A 23172-nucleotide genomic window follows, 5' to 3' on the forward strand; every position below is an offset into this window, starting at 1 on the left:
TCTTCTAAGCCTTAGAATCTAAGGTACTTTAAGCTGCATGAATCTCTGTGTTCTAAAGGTGAGTAAGATGAAGGCCATTCACAGAGTAGGAAGGAAGCTTGTTTCCCATACAGAAAATGTATATGTTTCTTACAATCTAGGTGAACGGAGTTTTGTACAGATTGTTCTTTCAATGTATGGAACTTGTACACAGGATTTGGAGTAGCCAGTGAAATGTTTGAAAAACCTGCAAACCTACTTTTTCCAGAGTTTAACTGAAAGCTGTATGAAACTGTGTTCAAAGCCCAAATAAGAGTGAAAGCCTTTCAGACTGCATGGAAAGGCTTGTTTCCCATTTAGTAAATGTATGTGTCTCTCATAAGCTAGACAAAAGAATTCGTGTGTGTGTGTGTGTGTGTGTGTGTGTGTGTGTACACACCTTACACGTTATCTTAAAAAAAACCACAAGCAGAACATTTGCTTGCTTGCTTTTTAAACTGACTATAACAACCCCATAAGGCAGGGGGCAAATTAGTACCCCCAATTTCCTAGAAGGTACAAAATAAACCCCTGCTTTATGCTCAAATGAACCTGGGTTTGCCCACTAGCCTGAACCACCAAATCTTGGGAGAAACTGAGGCTCGGTGTCAGAGAAGGTCGTCATTTTGCCTAAGGTCACAGAGCTAATAAGTGGCAGAGGTGGGATTTGAATCCAGGTCTGTCTGATGTCAGCATGGATGCTCTTACCCACCACTACATCCTACCTTCTGATAACTAGAGACTTGTTATTAAAGACCAGAGCCGGTGAAAACACCTGCTACCTTCTCCCTCCGACATCCAATTTCCTACATGGGTCCTCTCTCTGCTCTTCTGGCTTCCATGCCAATGGCTGGGATTGGCCTCTGTGCTGTGGCCCCAGGGGCCAACTGACAGAGAGCCCTTGGGGCTGGGCTGAGGCCGCATAGGAGTCTCTAGGCTGTAAGGAGAAATCTGCCCCCCAACAGCAGCAGTCAGGCGCCCAACTTCATGGGCTCTGGTTCGCCTGATTTAAAAGCTTCCGCCCCATGAACAGGAAGGGCCCAGGCCACGTGTCCCAGCAACACGCATATCAGGAGCTTCCTTACAAACAGGGCCCTGCTCCTTGGGACCCAGGAGAGGCCTAATTATAAGGTGTTGATGATTAAGCCCGAAGTGGCCTGGGACCCTGTTAGCTGCAGAAAGGCGGCCTCTTCCCTCTGTCCCAGTCCCAGGTGGATGGATGTGCTTATCTGTCCCCATGTCAGCTATAATCTTAGGCACAAATGCTCTGGGCCACAACTTCCCAAGCCTGTCTACCTCCTAAAGCACTGGGGGTTGGGTGCATGGGGAGAGGGAGGCCACGATGGGCAGAAGGTGCCTCCTTCCTGGTGGTCTAGAGATCATGACAGGAACTAGATAGACATGGGACCCAACTGCAGGTCTGTCCCTTTTCTGGGAGGGTGATTTTGCCCAAGTTACAGCGCCTCTCTAGGCCTCAGTTTTCTATAAAGTGCGGGAGGTGGTACAGGCTGAGTAATGGCTCCCCCGATATGCCCACATCCTAATCCCTAGAACCTGTGAATGTTACCTTGCATGGCAAAAGAAATTTTGTGCATGTGCAGATGTGATTTAGTTTTAAAGATTTTGAAAAGGGGAGGTTATCCTGGATTATCAGGGGTGGGGTGGGGGCAATGCCATTACAAAGGTTCTTATCTGGGAGGATGGAGGGTCAGAGAGAAGGAAGCAGAGGTTGGAGAGATGTGCTTTGAAGACAGAGGAAGGGGCCACAAGCCAAGGATCACAGGCAGCTTCCAGAAGCTGGAAGAGGCAAAGGAACAGATTCTCCCCTAGAGCCTCCAGACGTAACCAGCCCTACGGACACTTTGACTTTAGCCCCATGAGACTGAGTTTGGACTTCTAACCTCCAGAACTGTAAGAGAATAAATTGTGTTGTTTTAAGCCACTAAGTTTGTGGTAATTGTTACAGTAGCAAGAGGAAACTAATACACCCTATATTAGTTCCCACTGTCATGAGGATAGTGTCAGGACCAAATGGTCAGAGAATCTTAGTTTAAGGCCTCTCCCTGAAGGGTTGGATCTAGGGCAGGATGGGAGGAGGCCAGAAATCACGCTTGGGGCTGGGAGTGGCATCTGGTGCTGTGGTCCCCTACCGCCTCTCTGACTGCATCTCCTATGACCAGGACTGACGACCTAATTTGCAACGCTCGGTGGAAAATGAAAATGCTGGGCCCCTTGTTTTAAAAAAAGTTTAGAATTTCAAGACGGTGACAGCAGATCATTAAAACAAGTGTGGGGCCCTTCTGCACAGGTCGCACACCCACGAGTCTGGTCCTGCTCTGCATTCTGCTCCACCCGTACTGACTTGCTGCTCCTTGAACTCGCTATGCATTCTTCCACCTCAGGGCTTTTGCACGTGCTATTTCCCTTGCCCAGAATACCCTTCCCCAGATATCGGCATGGCATATTCTCTTGCTTCTTTCAAGTCTTTGCACGAATGTCACCTTCCCAGTGAGGCCTCCCTAGCTACCCTATCTAAAACAGCATCCGCCACCACGACACTCCTGGTTTTACTTTTCTCTACCCGATATATTGCTTATTTATTTCAGCCTTTTGTTTACGTAAGTCCCTTGAAAGCAGATAATGTGTTTATTCACTGCTATATACCTAGGACCTGGTACAGGGCCTGGCACAGAGTAGGTGCTCAAAAAAATACTGGTTCAACGAACGAATGGGTTGATGGATGGGTGTAAAGAGACTAGGATGGTGCTTGGCACGTAGTACGTGTGCTGTGATTGGCTTTTGCAATGACAATTCTTATCCTCATTTGTTCCTAGGTAATAACAGGGGTAGGGGTGGTGTCATGCCTTCCAGGGCCCCCTTTCCTCTGCTTACCTTGTATTTTCAGTAAATAATATATTGTGGCTACAGTGATAATAAATAGTAAATTACTGAGCTGCAGTGATTAGACGGCTTCATTCATAAGCATAATCTTGTTTACTCTTCACATCAGTATGATTACCATCCTCATTTTACAGATGAGGAAACTGAGGCTTAGAGATGTCTACTGACTCACCCAAGGTCCCATGGCTAATAAGTGGAGCAACTGAGATGGAGCCTGCTTGTTTGATTCCAAGTCCAGGAGACCCACTCAACTCACTGTGCACTCAGTTTGCCTTTGCAACATTCTCATTAACTAATTACTTAGTCAATGTCTGTGTTTTTGAGTGCCTACTACATGCCAGACACCATACTAGGAAAAAAATGAAATGTACGGGAGACCTGGTCCCTGGTGTCACGAAGCTTGCAGTCTAGCTGGGGAGACAAGCCAGCAGTCACAACGGCACACGATGAATACGTGGGAGCACAAAGGTGGGTGGTCCAGGCCCACCTGGGGCCAGGGAGACAGTCTTCCCAGCAGAGGGAACAGCCACTGCAAAGGCCTGGAGGTGAGAGAACAGGAGCAATGATGGGGGTGGGGGGAGGGACCAAGAGAAGTTCAAAACATCTGGCAAGTGACGGATGGGATGTTAGGCTGGAGAGAGAGGCAAGGAACAGGCAGGTGTTGAAAAGGACTCCAGTGCGCTGAAACCATGGGGATGATTATGGTTCCCCCTCTTAAAATAAGAGCAGCCCTGGACACAGAAGGTGGCTGCAGGGAAGCCTCCGCCTCACCTAGCGTGGGGACAAGTCTGCTCTGGGTAATACCAAGCCCCAGAGACCTACAGCAACCCGGTCAAGTTCATCAAGGAACAGAGCACTCGCCCCTCCCCTCCTCAGCCATCCCGCTGCCCCTGCTGCCATCACTCAGCACGAATTTATGTAGGGACGAAATGTTCCAGGGACCTTGAACAAGGACACGGCAGAGAATAAGTCTCTGTGATCCGGGTGCCTCTCCCTCTGCCCCGTCCTTGTTCTTTTGTGTGTATCTCCCTCCCTGTCTCTGTCGGCCCCTTGAAGGCAGGACCAGCTCTTATCCTCACAGCAAAGATTTTGCAGGCACTGAAAACTCTGTGCTAAGCCTTCTAAATCCATGAGCTCATTCTCTCCTCACTGGGCTCCTCTCTGACATGGGTAATATCGTCTATTAGCCCCATACACAGAGGAGGCAGTGGAAGCTCAAAGCCCTCAGGTACACAGCTAGCGGCAAAGCCAGATTCAAAGCCAGGCTGTTCCAAGACCCAGCCAGGGTAGGAAGTGTAACATTTCTTTCCTTCTTTGGCCCATTCAAGGTCTGACCTTGGCACTCCTAAGCCCCGAGGAGAAGAGGCAGGGGTCCGTCAAGCCTTAGTGGGCTCTCAGCCGCTGAGCAGTAGGCCTGGTGTTTACCTCCAATCTCTAAGCTCCAGCAGAGTCCTGACCTGTGGGTGCCACAGGGGAGAACGCACAGAAAGAGAAACATATACACACGTACTGAGAACCTACTACGTGTCAGGAGTTGCTGAAATCACCTCCACCTGCGTTGTCTCAATTTATTTTTTAGCTTATCTCAAATCTCCCCTAAAACCTGAGGGAAACAGCATTATCTCTTTTACAGATGCGGAAACTCAGGCACGGAGCAGGGAGGTGACTGGCCAGAGGTGATACTGATGGAAATGGCAGAACTAGGGTTCAAACTGGGATCCACCTCTCTCCAGAGCCCAAGGTCTTTCCAAATGACTCTGGAATGTTTTTGGACAAGCTGGAAACTGAGAAGTGGAAGTGGTGGGCTCCTCGGACCAAATCTCAGCTCTAACCCCCTTTCTTGCCCCTGGGGTTACCTGGAGGAGATGTGAGAGCAGGGCAGCCCTACCCACAGCAGTGGAAGCCAACCCCAGAAAAGCAGCAGAGCGGCGGCCCCCCAGCGCAACTCCAGGCCCCCACCCGGAGGGAGGGAGGAGGTAAAGGGGACACCTCCGAGGCCACCTCAGGGAGTCTGGCTGCCTCCCTCATCATTTAGCTGCAGAAGAGCAAAATAATCACCACTTAGCTGGCTAATTAATCCCCGCAGCACCCCAGAGCAGGGGTTGCTCCTGCAGTCATAATGTGGTGTAGAAAGGTACAGGGTGGGCCTGAGAGCCAGGGATCAGGGCCTCCCTGCTCGCCCTGAATGCAAATTCACACCAGCCATTTGCATCACTCCTCTGTTCATTTGAGAGTCACTACACACCTACCACACGTCGCCTCATCACGAGCGCGGCAGACGTCACCCCTGCCCTCCTGGAGCTTAGAGTCTGGTAGGGAGGAGATATTCAACAGTTACCTGGGAAAATGCATTTGCCAAACTGCTTTCCATTTTGGTACCGTGGCTCTGGCTGTCCCCTCTCCCTGGCCTGCCCTTTTGGTTTGCTTTTGCCTGGCTAACTACTACCCATCCTTTAAAACTCAGTTCCAAGGTCACCTTATCAAAAAAGACTCTGCTGGGGGCTGGTTTAGGTACCATCTCTGTTTTCCAAGAGGGCTCTGCTTCCCTGCCTATCACCCCATCAGACTGTGAGCTCTGAGGTTGAAAGTGCTAGGTCTGGGTAGCTCCCGTGCCTAGCAGGGTGCCTGGCACTCTGTTGATGGCTAATAAATACTTGTAGAATGAATATATGAGAGGATAAATCATGTGATCTGGAAGCAGTAACTTTTGGGCCTTGGTTTCCTCACGTGTAGAATAAGAAGGTCTTTCTGGGTCTAACAGTCTGTGAACAGGAGGGCAGGAGTAGAGCCCAGCCTCTGAGGGATTGGGGGGGCCTCTGGAATGTCCAAACTGGGCATTAATCATGGTGGTTTGCCCCCTGCCAAAGCCACCAGCACGCCAAATCCTCTGAATCCCTCCAGCCTCTGCTAAGGGAAGTGGTGTAAATGTTCAAGTTCTCTCTGCCTGCAAGGAACTGAAACTGACTCTGACCTGCCAAAGCCAAAAGGGACTCTGGAAGGATTCTGGGTTCTCTCGGGCTTCAAGGGAGCGCGGGATCACCAGGCCACCTCACAGCCAAAGTGGAAAATCCTCTCCTCTTGACCGGTGTTTTTCCAACTTTCCCATGCACACGAACTACCTGGGGATCTGGTTAACACACAGACTGATGCATGACACTGCTCCCAAGTGTTGAGTGAATGAATGTAACCAGCCTCTGTGTTCCTCTTTCCCTGGAAGAGGGCACTGCATGGGTCCTGCTCGGGCCAGGTACCTGCCCCAAATTTCCAGTGGCAGGCCGGGCAGTAGAGGTGCCAACAACAGCCACGGCCCCAGCCCTGTTCCCAAGTACCCAGTTATTCCCAGAGAAGCGTGGGCCTAGGCATGGGCCGGCCACCCTAAGACAGGTTGACTACAGCTGCGGGAGCTGCACCAGCTCCCTGCGTACTCGGTGACCATCTGAACTGGTGAAAGGTATCATCTTTCAACCTGGAAAGTGATTTCCAAGGGCCCAGTGCTAGGGGGGCAGGTGGAGGAGACTTTAAATAGCAGCTGTGCTCCTAATTTCCCCAGGAGGAGGCCTGGCCGCCCCTCCTCCATGTTGAGTGTTTGCCATTAAAAACAGACAGTATCATTTGGTTCAATAGAAAATGAATTAAAGGGAATTAAACGGCGGGGGTCATGCGACAAGCCCTGTCCCCCACTGTCTGAAGCCGTTTTTCATCTTCCCCAGTGGGGAGCACCAGCTTGGGGGGTGTGGAGCTGAGCAGGGCTAGAAAGATAAACAAATAACGCAAAAGACCCCCCTCCCTCCCAGGGGCGGAGGCTGGGGTGCGGGAAGTCCTGGGTGCCCGCTTGGGCCCTGTCCCTGCTGTGTCCCTTGGAGGCAGAATGTAGCCCTTGAGAGTCTCCCAGGGAACGGAGGGAAGGGAAGCAAACAAGACAAGAACAAAAAATGATACACAGGCTTCTGAGACAGAAGGGGGGTCAGGCTGGCTGAGGGAGGAGATTATGGACCAGAGGGGCCAGGAGAGGGGGGACTCTGGCACCTGGATGGTAGGGAGCGATTCTGGCTGTCCCTCAGCTGCACGAAGCAAGGCTGCTGCGGCCATCCGTGCTGGGGTAAGTGAGTCAGGAGGGCAGGGGTGGGGAAAGATGGGCAGAGAGGACTGGGGAGCGGTTAAGAGTGGGGGTCCTGAAACTAGACTGCCTGAGTTCAAATCCTAGCCCTGCCACTTACCAGCTATGTGCCCTTGGCAAGTCACTTACCCTCTCTGTGCCTCCGTTTCCACATCTGCAAATTGGGAGTAATAAATATCTATCTCATAGGGTTGTTGTGATGATTAAATTAGTTCATGCCTATGAAGCATTCAGAACAGCACTAAGCACACTGGCTACTTGTTACTGCTGTATCTTATTATCATAGAATATTGATTATGTTATTACTGTTGGTCCCTGGGGGCATCTCCCTTGGCATCTGAAGACCTAGCCATAAGCCATAGCTCTGCCCCACAGACTTGCTGTAGGACCCTGGGTAAGTGAACACACCTTGCTGAGTCTCGGGTTCCTCATCTACAAACCAGGAATAATCATCCTGGGACAGAGGGTGCTGGTGCCTCCCAAGGTCCGTTCTTCCTTTCCTCCTTCAAAATAAGAATCCTGATTTTTGCTTAAGTCTACTGGCACCCAGCTGCAAGAAGATGCTCCCCAGCTCCCATGCAGTGATTGTGCCTGAGTGGTGGCCAATGAGATGTAAGTGAAAGTGACAGGAGCAATTTCCAGGAATTGGAAATGCTCACCAATGAAGGCAGAGGAACACTAATGACAGATGATGCAAAAACCCCATGTAAAATGGTAGCATGCAGAATCCAGAAGCATATAAAAAAGATAATCTATTATGACCACGTGGGGTTTGTTCTAAGAATACAGGGCTTAATAGGAAACCTACTAATGCCATTCTTCATATTAACAGATCTAAGGAGAAAAATCAAATGATTTTTGATCAAATTCAATAATCAGTTTTTACTTTCAAAATTTTAATAAACTGGACTTTCTGGATAATTCCTTGACACAATAAAGCATTGGCCTCAGTCCCAAAGTCTATATCTTGTTTTATGGGGGATTGTGATGGTTAGTTTAATGTTTCAATTTAGGCTATGGTATCTAGTGATGCAGTCAAACACTGATCTAGATGTTGCTGTGAAGGTATTTTGTAAGTCTGAGAAACATCTACAATCAGCTGACTTTAAGAAGATTCTCCTCAATAGTCTTGAGGAGACTGTCCCTGCTGTGTCCCTTGGAGGCAGAATGTAGCCCTTGGGCCTCATCCAAACAGCTGAGAAGCCACAGAGCTCTGCAGAGGTCAGAATGTTCCACTTTCTTTAACAAGGAAGAACTGAAGGTAAAGGCTTAGGCTTCATCTTTTGTGCTGACATTGATTGGTAGAGGCTGTCTGGATTGCTGCACTGAGAAAGCTGTATCTGGGTAAAGCAGGGTCATGATTGTTTAGTGATTCCTGACACAAGCACAGGTTGGCAAATGGTAGCTCCTAGGGTGTTTGCCATCTCTGGATTCAGCGCTGCTCTAGGGATTAGTGGGCACCTGCGCTACAAACGTCAAGCAGAGCAAAGAAAGAACAAATCCTAGGGTTGTGTGTGAACATCTGATGCCTTGGGGTAAAACTAAAATTAGCCTCCTGATTTCAAAGAGGTAAGTTGGCCAAATTCACTTCTGATGGCTTCCAGCACAGACTCCCGGCCACATTTCACTCCTTGGGGTCTTCTATTTCCCAAAGTATCTGTGTGCTGCAGAATACTGAGTCCCCCACTCAGACAAAACTTTCCTGCAAAGGCCAAACTAGAAGGAATTAGGAATGCAAATGAATTCAAACTCCTGACCAGGGTTAGCAAAATTTTTCTTAAAGGGCCAGATGGTAAATAGATTAGGCTGTCTGGGCCATAGAGATTGTCAACACTACTCAACCCTGCCATTGTAGCATGAAAGCAGCCACAGACAATACATGAATGAGCATGACTATGTTCCAATAAATCTTTATTTATAAAAACAAGCACTGGGTCCATAAGTTGTAGTCTATCTCTGAACTAGGTTTTGCAGCATATTGTGCTCCTTAATACAAGGTTCCATGGTTAATAAGTTGAGAAAATGTCAGGGAAAACAAAGTGAAACAATTTTCTTGACTGCAGGACTTCTCAGAGCCTTTACTGTGGCAAGTGGAGGATAAAGTTTAAAGCATTTCCCAAAGTCCTCTGACCATGGAACACCTCTTAACAAAATGCCTATCAACATCTCCCCAAGGCCCCAGAATCATAGTTTAGTCAATGGTATTTTCTTCCATCTGATTTTGGTTAGATTCTGACTTTCTTGCTCGCCTTGAACTATAAATGGGTAACTGCAAATGCTCTCTACTTTCTTTAGAATAACAGTACCTAATAAACAACAAGGATTTACTGTATAGCACAGGGAACTATATTCAGTATCTTGTAATAAACTATAATGGAAAGAAGGAAAAATGGATATATACATATATATGTATAACCAAATCACTTTGCTGTACACCTGAAACTAACACAATACTGTAAATCAATTATACTAAAAAAAAAAAAGCATAACTAACCAGCCATCATTTGACTTGTGTTATCTTAATCCTCACAACAATGTTGTGAGTCCTAATATTCCCATTTTAAAGATGGGGAAACTGAGGCTCAGTGAGGTTAATCAGGGTCCCAGAGGGTGAATATCTTATGGGCCTAATCTAATCACGAGCCCTTTAAAAAAAGAAGGGGAAGTCAGGGAGATGTGAAGCACATTCTGGCTTGAAGATAGAGGAGGCCACGTGAACAGACCAGAATGTGGTTTCTGGGAGGTGACAGTGACCCCTGGCCAACAGCCCACAAGAAAACAGGGATCTCAGTCCTACAACCACACAGAACTGAACTCTGCCAACCTGAATAAGCCTGAAAGTCAGTTCTCCTCAAGAACCTCCAGTAGGAGCCCAGCCTAGCTGACACTTTAATTTTGACCTTATGTGACCCTACACAGACAACACGGGCAAGCCCACCTGGCTTTTGACCTACAGAACTGTGAACTAATAAACGGGTGTGTTTTTCAGCCACTGAGTTGGTGGTAATTTGATAGGCAGCAATTGAAAACTAACTCGGGTCCATACTATTGTGATCTCATTTTATAGACGAGGAAGTGAAAGCCCGCAGAGGTGAAGGAACCTGCAGGGTGACACAGCTGGTAAATGGCAAAGGGTTTCTCAAACAGGAACTGAACCCAGGCAGTCTGGCTTTTTACTGTTACGCTGTGTTTTACATATGTACTTGTCTGCAACAATCTCCAACATAGATGGTTAAGTTAAAAAAAAAGCAAGGTGGGAGCTGTGTATAGAATATTACTGTTTGATTACATGAAGATGAATAGGGAGAACATACACATGGGTCTGCTTGTATATGTGCATGGTAGCTATGAAAAGAGTCAAGGATGATATGATTATTTCCCGGGGAGGGGGAAATGGGTGTCTGGGGGCAGGACAGGGAAGGAGACTTTTCACCATATATTGTTTTTGGTGTTTTGACTTCTGAACCCTGTGATTGTATAATGCATTAAAAAAATGAAGTATCCTCAATAATGAGAGGAATGGGGAATACCTGGGAGACATATGAATAGGTGACAAAAACACTCTCAAAAGGGCCCAGTACTGTAGGTAAGCTGGTTTGTGGGTATATTAATTTGCTAGGGCTGGGGGGCTTATACAACAGAAATTAATTTTCTTACAGTTCTGGAGACTAGCAGTCTGAGAACAGGGTGTAAGTCCCTTCTGGGAGCTGTAAGGGAAGTATCTGCTCCACGCCTCACTCCTTGGCTTACAGATGACTGTTATCTCCCTGTGTCTTTACGTGGTCTTCCCTGTGTGGTGTGACTGTGTCCTAATTTTCTTTTTATAAGGACACCAGTCATATTAGGTCAGGTCCCACCCTAATGACTTCACTTTGACTTAATTACCTGTTTAAAGACTCTTTCTCCAAATATAGCCACATTCTGATGCACTACGGGGTTAGGCCTTCAACATATGAATTTTTGCGGGGGACACAATTCAGCCCATAAAACAAACATTTAATCCAGGGTTTCTCAACCTTGGCACTACTGACATTTGGGACTGGGTAATTCTTGGTCTCAGGGGACTGTCCTGTGCACTGTAGGATGTATAGCAGCATCATTGGTCTCTACCCACTAAATACCAGCACCACCCCCATCCCATTATGACAATCAAAAATGTCTCCAGAAATGGCCAAACGTCCCCCTAGTTGGGAACCACTGCTTTAACCCCTTCTAGCCCTGCTGTGTGGGAAGCTGCAGCAAGTACAACTGGCTCTTCCAGAAGTTCTGCACTTTTATACACAGAATGATGTACTGTGAGAACCACAGCTGAGACCTAGCCAACTCAGACCTGCCCTGGTGGAGACCTGCCTCTGCTCAGGAGGGGAGGGGAGAGAGAGAGGAATGACTGACCCCCAGGAGAGAACATGACTCAATCAATGGGAAACCACTTTGAGAGCAAAAGTGCTGGGTTCAGGGCCCAGAAAAGAGAGGGATTTTAATGGCACAAAAAGCCTCATGAATCCTCTTGGCTCTCACATCCAAGAAAACCACCTTTCTTGCTCTTGTCTGCTTCCCCCTGTACTTAAGAGACGAACCACTGGGGCTGAAAGCTCGTGGAATTGCATCCTATGGAAACCTCTCATCCAGGGGCTGGCTGTGCAGGCTGCACTAGGGGTCAGCTAAGATGATTTCAGACATGGGAAGGGCTTCCTCCTTCCCGTTCTTACGGGAGAAGACAGGAAGTTGGTCACATGCTGGGTTTTTTGGAGAAACAGGTCAGCTAAACGTTTCCTTGTTTCTGATACAGCTAGTCCTAGTATCCACTCAGCAACTAGATACCCAGCCTTCTACCTTCTGATAACCTTAATGGGATAAAAACAACCATTTAAGAGATGAGGAAGCCAAGGGCTCCAAAGAGTGAGGTCACCTGTCCAAGGTCACATAGGTAGTAAGTCCAAGAACCAGGATTTGAACCCAGTTTTGCTGACTCGAGGCCAGTTTTCTTCCTGCTGTGCAGTGTTTACTCATGACACACCCGCTACTGAGAGTTTTTAGAGAAGTACCTGCTTTTATATTTCTCCATCTGAAAAATGGGCAGAATGGCAGCTGCCTGCTACCTATGCTAGTGAGAGGTTGAACGAACCCTGCCCTGAGAATGTTCTAGAACAATGCTGTCCACTGGAATGTTCTACATCTGCTTTGCTCAACACTGTGGCTATCGAGCAGTGCAACTGAGAGACTGAATTTTAAATTTAATTAATTTAGATGTAAATAGTCACCTGTGGCTTGTGGCTGTCATACTGGACAGTGCATTTCTAGAATCATAAGCCAAGAGGATTTCATTTTAACAGAAGGAAGGAGCAATGTGGACAAGTCAAGTTTTAAATTATTACTACTATTAATGCCAGGAGTTGGAGTGTCAAGAAAATTTTCCAGGACAAGAAAATTTGCTTTCTTAACTAGGTTCGGGTTAGGTTAAAACAAAAGTTTCACTCGCAGAGAATCAGGGAGTACACGAAGGTGAGGAGGGCGTCTTACTTGTTTTTATATTCTCAGGGCCTAGCATTGCCTTTGTAAGCAAATAAGTCCCAAATAATGTCCACTGGATTGAGGAGAGAAAGGGGATGTGTCTGAGAAGAACTCTACGTGGTGGGGTAGCAGCAGGCCTAGTTTTAACCCCCAACAGGAAATTTACACGAGGCTCTTCATTCAGCCCGTAATATCCATGTGTCAAGACAGACCTAACGGTCCTTGTTCTCATGAGTCTATACTTGAATAGTGGGGACAGAAAATAAACACAAGACAATCCAATCATTTCAGATACTGGCACACGCAAGGAGGGAAATAAAATGGTGATGGGGTAATGCAAACTGGGGACCACCACTCTGAACAGGGTGGTCAGGGAGGCGACAGAGTCTCAGAGGAAGTGACACTTGAATGATGGGAAGGGGACAGCCTTGGGAACATAGAGAAAAACCTCCCCAGGTGGAGGGAGCGGTAAGTGCGAAGGGCCTGAGAAGGAAGGTGCTGGCTGGTCCAGGGTGAGCCAAGGGAGAGGACAAGTCCTGGGTGATGAGGTTGGAGAAGTGGGTAGGAGTCTGATCAGGCAGGGCCAAGATGTATGAACTGTATAAGTTATCTGGATCTATGATGACAAGTGGCTGGTCTAGACACCCAGCCAGTGTGATGGTTTGGGACTGAGGTTATAGATCGGTGGCCGTCATTGTTAACCCACCCCCTTCTTGGCCGGCCAATGAGCACGGCTGTCCTGGGAGGCCCAGGTATGAGAAGATCCCAGACAGACCCTCTGGTGTCCAGAGGCACGTGGGAATCAGCGGCTCACCCAGCCTCACACATCAGGGACCGTGGGGCCATCAAGCAAACCCAAATAGCAGAAGCCCTTCCAATATAATTATAATATTAAAAACCAACCCACCCTCTCAGTGGACGGCATGGAGGCGCAGGAAAGAGCATCTGTGCTGTGAGCCATTAGGGGTCCCTGACAGATGTGCTCCTCTCCCCCCTCCCCCCACCAGCTGCAAATGAAGACCCGTCCTTTTCTTCTGCCCAGACAAGGATTGATGAGGATTCGGGAGAGCACTCAGACAGGCAAGGAAAGGCTGCGAACCTTTTCCAAGCCTGCAATTTATCTTGAGGAGACTATTCACATCACTTTTTACAGGCTGGATTATGCTCTGACCTGGCACATTAATCTCGCCGAATAAAATAATAATAATCAGAAAAAGGGAGCTGGACAGTTGCCAGGGAGGCATTAATAACTGTCGCCCACACCTCAGAGGTGCAGGGAAGGGGTGCCACCTCCCATCCCCGCCCCCTGGCCCCCAGCGGTGCCCGTCGAAAGGGAAGGAAGTGAGGTAGCCATTGCCTGAACTTGGGGGAATTTTATAGAGATGGTGTACGGGGACATTGCTCCTCAGTCAACTCCGAGGAATTTTCCAAGCACATCCAGAGAACTTCCGTGGGAGGGAGTGTGGTCTAGTAACTCCCTCCCAGAGCAAGGGTTCTGGAATCAGATTGCCTGAGTTCAAATCCCCACTCAGCCACTCATACACTGTGTGACCTTGGGCTACTTCTTAACCTCTCACTGCGTTTGTGTTTTCCTCTGGAAAACAGGGATAAAACCAGCAACTGCTGGGAGTGGAAAATGGTGTAGCTGCCGTGGGAAACAGTTTGGTGGTTCCTCAAAAAGTTAAACAGAATTACCATATGACCCAGCCATTCCACTCCTAAGTATTTACCCAGAAAAACTGTGTTCAAACAGATACTTCTACACAAATGTTCAAAGCACTGCTATTCCCAATAGCTAAAAAGTAGAAGCAATCCAAATGTCCATCAATGGATGAATGGATAAACAAAGGGTGGTCTATCCACACAATGGAATATTATTCAGCCATTAACATGGAACGAAGTGCTGATTTCTGCTACAATGTGGATAAATCTTGAAAATATGATGCTAAGTGAAATAAGCCAGACACAAAAGGTCACGTAATGTATGATTCCATTTATATGAAATGCCCAGAACAGGTAAATCCGTAGAGGTAGAAAGCAGATTGGTGGTGGCCAGAGGGAAGGGGGAGTGGCTGAATGGGTACGGGGTTTCCTTTTGGGGTGATGAAAATCTCTTAGGACTAGATAGAGGTGATGGTTGCACAGCACCATAAATGTACTGAATGGCACTGAATTGTATACTTTAAAATGATTGCTGGGACTTCCCTGGTGCTCCAGTGGAAGACTCCATGCTCCCAATGCCGGAGGCCCGGGTTCGACCCCTGGTCAGGGAGCTAAGATCCCACATACCGCAACTAAGCCCGTGCACCACAACTAGAGAAGCTCACAGGCCACAATAAAGACCCAGCGCAGCCTCAATAAATAAACAAACAGACAAATAAATAAATGTCAGTTCTTGAAGATCCACCGAAGCCAAAATAAACAAATAAATGTCAGTTCTAATTTATAAAAATAAAATAAAATAAAATAAAATGCTGGTTAATTTGATGTTATGTGAATTTTACCTCAATTTTTTAAAAACCCACAAAACAACAGCACTTGCCTTGTGAGACAGATGTCAGAGGGAAAAGGGTTAGAGCAGGGCCTGGCCCACGTGCAGGGCTGACTCCACATCAGCTGTTCCTATTGCCATCAGCGTTGTTACTCTGAGGTTTGCAAACTCTGGCAGGTTATTTAACTCAGTTTCTGCTCTGTGCAGAGAGATATCAACAGTATCTACCTCCCAGGATTGCTAAGATTAAACAAGACGATGTCTTCAGTAGACTATAAACTCCATGAGTATGTAGATTTTTGTCTACTTTGTACTTTGATACTGATGTATCCCTGTGCCTAGAACAGTGCCTGGCACACCTCTGGCATTTAGTAACTATTTCTTGAACAAATGGCAGTGCTTAACACACTGCCTGACTCCTGGTAATTGTTCGGCAAGGTTTACTTGCATTTATTACTATCGGTCTGGTTGCTGCATTTCTTTGAAGGTTTGCTGCATGTTCCTTTCTAGCACAGGGAAGTGAGTACTACTTTGCCTTGTAGATTTTGGTGTCTTCATGACAGAGGTATCTGGACACCTACCATATATGAGAGGTTTGAGCTGAGCTGACAATGGAGTCTAAGCTCTCACTGAGGTTACAGGAGGAGGTGATGAGAGTTAGTGTAGCTGTCTAGACTATCAACTCATCCACTCACCCATCCATCTACCAACCTGTCTGTCCATCTTTCTAAATATCCATCTACCCATCTAAATATCCATCCATCCATCCATCCATCCATCCAAGTACCCATCCATCATCTATCTAAATATCCATCCATCCATCTCCCATCCATCTATCCACACAATCACTGGACTATCCATCTGTCCACATATCCACCAACTTTCCCATCCAGCCATCCAATGCATCCATCTACCTATATATCCATTCACCCATCCATCTACCCACCCAAACATATATACATACATACAATGAATGCTTCCGAGTGCACATCAGATGCTGGTGATCCATCAACAAAGAAACCAGATGCATTCATTTCCTGCTGTCACAGAGGTTACAGTCGAGCAGAGCAGGCAGACAATTAAACAAGCAATTACACTCAGGGTGGTGAGTGCTAGAACAGGGGAAGTACAGGATGCTGTGAGAGTCCCCAGTAGGGGCACCATGCCTCACCTGAAGGGGCAGGGGAGGTTTCTAAGAGGCTGTGATCTGCAGGAGGAGCAGGAGGTGGTTAAGACACAAGAAAGGAAAAGGGTCTTTGAGGTAGAAGGGCAGCACACAGCTGACTCTGGAAGCTGTAAGGGTTAGTTACTCAGTCTCAGTTTTCTCATCTGGAAAATGGGGATAGAACATCTACCACATGTCAGATTGGCACTAGTTGGTGTATGGAAGGAAATGAAAGAAGAAGGGTCTGGCTGAAGCACAGGGAACAGAGGGAAGAGGGGCAGGAGAGAGTGAGAGGAAGACTAAGGATGCTGGATAGGCAGGCGGGCTGCAAAGCCTCACCTGCTTCCTCTCCAGGCAATGACAACCCACCCCTCATTTCACCCACATACATAAAGTCTTTTTATGTTTGCAGCATCTCAAACGGGGTTTTGTAAACATCTCAATTTTCTAAGGGAAGAAACATGTTCAGGCACATGTAGTGACTCACCCAAGGCCCCGTGGCTGGAAAATGGCAGGGTCAGGAATGGCCCAGGAATTCCGACATCCATTCAGTGCTGGGCAGATGATCTCCTGACGTGGCCATGGCCTTGGGAGTTGGAAGATGTGAATTCTGATTCTATAACTGACCAGCTGGGTGTTTTTTGGACAAAATATCTCACCCCTCTTTCAGCCACAGTACAGGGTAAGTGAAAGAATGGCCACCCAAAGATACCAGGTCCCAAACCCTGGAAGCTGTGAATGTGACCTCATCTGGAAAAAGGGTATTTGAAGACACAATTAAGTTAAGGCTCTTGGCACGGGGAGCGTGTCCTGGATTGTCTGGGTGGGGCCCAAATGCAGTCACATGTATCTGTATGAGACAGATAGAAGGAGACGTCATACACAGCAGAGGCCAGGTGACCGCAGAGGCAGACTGGAGTGATGCTGCCATGAGCTAAGGAATGCTGCCAGCTACCAGAAGCTGGAAGACGCAAGGAAGGATCCTCCCCTAACATCCAGCACCGCCCCCCCACCACACCTCTGACACCTAGACTTCGTTTCAGTGACACTGATTTTGGACTTCTGACCTCCAGGACTGTGAGAGAACAAATTTCTATTGTTTTCAGCCCCAGGCATGTGGTTATTTATTATAGCACCACAGGAAATGAATACAGTGGGCCCTCTATCCGCAGGTTCCTCGTCTGTGGATTCAACCAATCTCACACAGAAAATCCGAGGATGCGGAACCGCAGATGTGGAGGAGCAAACGGAAGGGACTTGAGCGTCCACGGATTTTGGTATCCGAGGAAGATCTTGGAACCAATCCCTCGCAGATACTGAGGGATGACTGTACTCAGCTTTTCATCTAGAAAGTGGTGATAATAATCTCTCTCTCACTCAGAGGGGTGTTGAGAGCCTTCTATGAGTCAAGACATGGGAAAGAATCTAGCAAGAACCAGAATGCGCTAGGCAATGAGTAACCATTCTCTATCTGTTTTCCTTATCTTTCTCCCATACCCACTGTGAGGTACAGCTTGGGCCCCGAAGCTGAAGCCCTGGGCTGGAGTCCCAACTCTACCACTTAATAGCTGTCTGCCTGCTCAACCTTCCGTCTCCTCCTCATGAACGACAGGAACTGTACCTCCCTGAGAGGAACAGCAAGAGGCTACATAAGGTAATGCATACGTGAAGTACTTAGTACGGTCTCAGGTTCACAGTCGGTGCTCAACAACTGCGAGCCATTATTATTCCAGGCAGTCAGTGCGGAGCCAGCTTCCTCACATGCCTGGATTCACGTCTCCTGCCTTCAACAAAGTGCCACAACTGCTATGAAGGAAGAGGTTCAGGGCATCTAGAACCCAAGGGGCACTGAACCCAAGGAGGGGGTCATGGGAACCCTGATTTGTAGCCGGTTGGTCAGAAGTACAGGTGCCAACTTGGGGCTGGTGACTGGCATCTGAAGTGACAGGGGCAGTCTTGCGCGACTGAGACCTTATCCTGTGGGATCTGACACTATCTCGAGGTGGACAGTGTCAGAACTGTGTTAAACTGAAGGATACCCAGCCGGTGTCAGAGAATTACATGATGTGTGGAAAACCCACACATCTGGTGTCGGAGGTATTGAGTGTGTGTGTGTACAGAAGAAACACAGGAGTGTGTTTTTCCTATACACCTGGCCAGTGATTTGATCAGTTGTCACTCAAGACAGATGGTCAATTCCAACCCGCTCTTCTGCCAACCAATGCCTGGGAAATTCTGAGCTTTCTGACCTAACCGTGATGTCTTTTCCTCACACTGCTCAGTCCTCTGAATTCCAATGATTATCCCCCAAGACCTCTTCATCCCAACACCTCCTGCAGGCCTCTCCCTAAGGTACACTCCAAAGAATCACTGCCACCAGTCTGCTTCCTGTGTCCACGGCAGGCGTCACTCATGGATCACAGAGTCCTTTTCTTCTGAGCCTCGGTACCCTCTATATAACGTGCCCCAGAAGCCACAAAGAGTCAAAAACCTTTGAGAGCCATCCTTCCCTGGGAGAAGCAGGACCCAGGGCATGTCAATGTGCTTTTTTTCCTTCCTTGGGTGAAATTTAGATGAAAATTGCATCAAGGCCAGCTCTGAACAACAAAACTTAGTAAATGCACTTGGAGAGCAGAGGCGTGACAAGAAGGTGGTGACAATAAAGAATGATGCTCAGCTTCAAGGGATGACAAGAGGTGGGAGACAGGATCTGCTAGCTCAGGCTCTGTTCACTTGATGCACTGACATTAGCTCTGCCCAAGTCCAACCTTTCCTTCTCCAGAAGGCATCCTGAAACCCCTGCATGATTGGCGTGATGGGCCTACCTTGGACTTGACGGCCAGGATGATCTTGGGCAGGGCCACGACAAGGCACTTGAGGGCGATGGTGATGTACTTGAGCACAAAGTCTGCGATGCCCACGATCCACAGCAGGTCAAAGAAGTCCAGCGTCTCCAGGTTGGGCTTCAGGAATATGAGGCTGGGGGAGGAGTCAGAGAGTCAGGATGCTCACTTAGGGTCACTGGCCCTTAGGGGCCCTTCTACTCATTCTAGGAGCCTTGTAAATATTACCTGTAGAAAGAGCACTAAGCTGGGAGTCAGATATCTGTGCCCTGTTCCTGAATCTGCTATTAACTTGCTGTGTGACCTCAGGTGGGTATCTTAACCTCTCTGAGCCTCAGTTCCCCTGAGAGTTAAATGATGAGACTGGCCTAGAGCATCATTAGCTAAGGTCCCCTCCAGTTTTATGGGCCACAAAAGGCTTCACAAGAGGAAACAAAAGGAAGGAAGGAAGGCCGACCAATAACATGAAGGAGGGAGAGAGAGAGAAGGAGGGAGGAGGGATTTGATGTGCAGACGCTGTGCTAAGCAATTTACTCACTGTATCTCATTGTCCTGCAGAGTGAGCACTGCTCATCCCCACTTTATAAATGAGGCCCTGAAGCTTGGAGATGTGAAGTTAAGTTGCCCAAGGTCACACTGCATGATAAGCATATGGGCATCAGTATCAAGACAGACTTGAATTTGAATCCAGGCCTCTCCATTACTGGACCCTAGGCAGATAATGTTCTCTCTGTAAGCCTCAGTGTTCTCATCAATAAAATGGGAATCGGTCCCTCCCTCAGTGTTACTGGTGGGATTCAATTTGATAATAGGTATACTACTGACTCTGTCATGCAGCAGTAATAATGATAACAACATCTCTACGGGGCAGGCACTGTTACCTACCCATTTTGCAGATGAGAAAAAAGAGGCACAGAAAGGTAAATGAACATGCACAAGGTCCTACAAATATGATGGAACGGTGGTGGATTCGAACCCAGGTGTCCCGGCTACAGTTACTGCTCTCAGTCCTTATTCCACAGCAGTACTACTCGGAGTGTGTAAACCCATTTTACCCATCCGTGACCAGGTAAGTCACACTCAATTTCTGTACTTCCCTCACTGGGGACAGACAACAAGCCATTCTCGAATTGGCACTGATCCATAGACCACATGCTGAGTAGCACTGCTCTCCATCACCTCTGTGGATGATGATATTAATAATATCTTGGCTTTCTACAGCATGCTGGCCCTAGTCTACATGCTTTGCGTGTCTCAAGTCATCTCATCTTCCCAAAGGCTCTATGTGGTAGGCACTATGATTATCGCATCTTGAGCTGGGGAATCTGGAGCGCTTCGACGTGGAGTCACCGCCCACGGCATCTCAGCTAGAATGTGGCGCTAGGATTGGAACCAGCACCCAAATGGTGCTGGTCCCCTCGCTTTCCCTCCCGCCAGATTAGAGGCTCCAAGCAAAGGCCACCCCGAGTCCTGCCTGTCCACCAAAAAGCAGGGGACAGTGCACACAGCCCAGAGTGAATGCTTTCTAAATGCTTCCCACATACTCTGCTGGGCTGGTGGAAAATGGTGCAAACTGAGGCCCCCTGAGGAGAGCATCCTAGGAATGAACTGGTCTGTTTTTGTACTTTTATTTTTAAAAGTCAATTTCTATTTTGAAGAGCGAGAGTAGGGTTAAATCAATGAAAATAATCTATTTTTGCAATCTCTCATGATACCTTTGGTGTCCTTCCACATCTGAGCCCTGTCTCTGTGGGATGCCTCGTCTGCAAGTCTGAGTGGCATCCGAGTTACGATATGGGGAGAGGCTGGCAGCCCTGAGCTCCCCTTTTTGTCTCTGCTCTTGTCCCTCCCTGGGCACAACCCAGGCTGGCTGGTTGACTTCCATGCCCTGCTTTTCTATTATGCATCTGTGATCGCAAAAGAAATGAAGATCTGCCCTCCACTTTCCATTTGATCTCAGAGACACCGATCTGTTAAATTCACCCACGTAGGTTTTAGTTCATTGTCTTAGAGTTTTTTCTGTTTTGGCTTTTGGAGCCAGAAAGATGCCCAAGTGTTTTTCCGCAGATTGATCACTAAGTCCACTTATTTCTAACGTACACTATGAACTTTAATGGATGAATACATTTTATTGTCAGTTTTCTGCCCCATTAGCCATCACCCCCAATAGACAAAGTAATTTATCATAAAAGAATAATATTATGATATGATTATGACATATCAAATGTTTCACAGTTTGCCCAGTACTTTTCACATATTAACATTTGGCCTCTCTGATAATTAGCCTGTGGGTGGGTAATGACCTTCAGGTGGGTAAGGCAGAAATTAACTTGCTCTTGGTTTCACAAATGCAGAAACTAGGCGAGGTTCGAAGAGGTTCCACTGTTTGCCGAAGGGCACAAAGCTGGTACGTGGCAAGACTAAGAACCTCTGACACTGGTCATCAGACTTCAAATCCGGGGATGATTCAAAGTCTCTGTTACCTACTGGGACTAAGGCTTATTAGAAAGGGTTTCATTAAGCCAAAGTTTCCTCACCTGTAAAACAGGGACAGCAATACCCTGCTGAGTGGGAGGGCAAAATAAGATAATGGCTATTGGTAGCATTTACAAACCCACCCTAGACCACTGACATCAGTAAGGAAGGAGACTCAGCTCTGCTGCTTTTCTCCGGGTCACTCTCTTTCTCTTTGTGTGCTGCCGGTTTGACTCAGCACTGGTTTCATGAGGGCACAGAGGTCTGAGCCTGTGAATGTGATCATGCCCAGAGAATGGCGTGAGCTGGAAATTCCTCCAAGGTTCTGGGAGACTCCATCTCCTTTATCCTCCACCAGGACCTTGATCTTCTGGGCCAGGCAACTAATGCAGTGTGCGGGAGGCATGCTGATGCCTTGGAACTAACTTCCCAAATTGCTTTCATGCAACTTCGGGTGGCCCCAGAAAGTGGTGAAATGGGTCACTCCTCAAAGTCCATTTTTAAAACAGATGGGCATGATCTGAAAGCTTGGCTTGAGTTTCAACTCTGTGCCAGAGACCATTACTGGCCAGTCCTCCCCGCCCCCACGCACTATGTGGCTACTAGAAAATGCAAAATTACACACGTGGCTTGCATTATATTTCTATAAAGAATTATGCTCTAGGCACGTGTATATGACAACAGGGTGGGATGTGAAAGTTACAACATGACCTAGAGCTACTGCATTGTTCTCAAATGAAGGGGCTGTGGGTCCTGAGTCCAACAAAGCCCCCCACTTTCTCACTGGGGGTCAGACTCCCCTGCTCACCTGTTATACAGCTGCTGGGAACTGAACGTGTAGAGCACATACAGGGTGTTCCCCGCCAGAAAGGCTAAGATCCACAAAATGACCAGCACCGACCTCTTCTCCTAGAGACAAAGCAAGAGATCTGTGGAGATGCTGAAACGCCAAAGGTGCACCTGGCAGGATATTCCAGAATGTTCCCCGACAAAGGGCAAATTTTCCCTTTCTCAAAGGTTTGGAGGAAGCGGGGCTAATGGTGAAAGGAAGGGCGTTGGCATCTTTCCATCCCACTGGAACCTAAGGGATGGTTACAGAGAAGGTAACAGAAATGTGTGAACCTGCTTGGAGAACAATCCAGAGAGTCAGAAGGGCACCACGGTTAGCAAATCAGACTCTGGAGCTGAGTGGCCTGGGTTCAAATCCTTGGTCTATTATCTGGAGGCTGTCCAACCCTGGGCAATTACTTAAACTCTCTACATTTCTCTGTAAAATGGGTATACATTATATCTCTCTTCTAGAGTCTGAGAATTAATGTACATGAACTGCTTAGAACAGTACCTGGCATGTAAGAAATGTTAGTTTACATTTACTGTTAGGAACTGAGGCACAGAGAAACTAAGTAACTCTGGCTCAAGGGCACATGTTTTAAGCTCCAGTGTCCTCATTAAAAAATGAGGTTTGGGGACTTCCTGGTGGTGCAGTGGTTAAGAATCCGCCTGCCAATGCAGGGGACATGGGTTTGAGCCCTGGTCCGGGAAGACCCCACATGCTGTGGAGCAGCTAAGCCTGTGTGCCACAACTACTGAAGCCCATGTGCCAGAGCCCGTGCTCCACAACGAGAAGCCACTGCAATGAGAAGCCCGCGCA

General features: G+C 47.7%; 1 protein-coding gene across 3 annotated transcripts in view; it reads right to left on the reverse strand.

The window, feature by feature from the left end:
• RNFT2 (ring finger protein, transmembrane 2) overlaps window positions 1–23172 on the reverse strand; it is a 60685-nt gene that overhangs the window by 24387 nt on the left and 13126 nt on the right. For all 3 annotated transcript variants that reach the window (XM_060029381.1, XM_060029380.1, XM_060029382.1), the window contains 2 exons: window positions 22330–22430; window positions 19029–19182 (listed from right to left, as the gene is read on the reverse strand). In XM_060029381.1, coding sequence (XP_059885364.1) covers window positions 19029–19182; window positions 22330–22430 — 255 coding nt within the window. The remainder of the gene's footprint in view (window positions 1–19028; window positions 19183–22329; window positions 22431–23172) is intronic.

The sequence above is a fragment of the Delphinus delphis genome, chromosome 13 (assembly GCF_949987515.2).
Source record: "Delphinus delphis chromosome 13, mDelDel1.2, whole genome shotgun sequence".
NCBI lineage: Eukaryota > Metazoa > Chordata > Mammalia > Artiodactyla > Delphinidae > Delphinus > Delphinus delphis.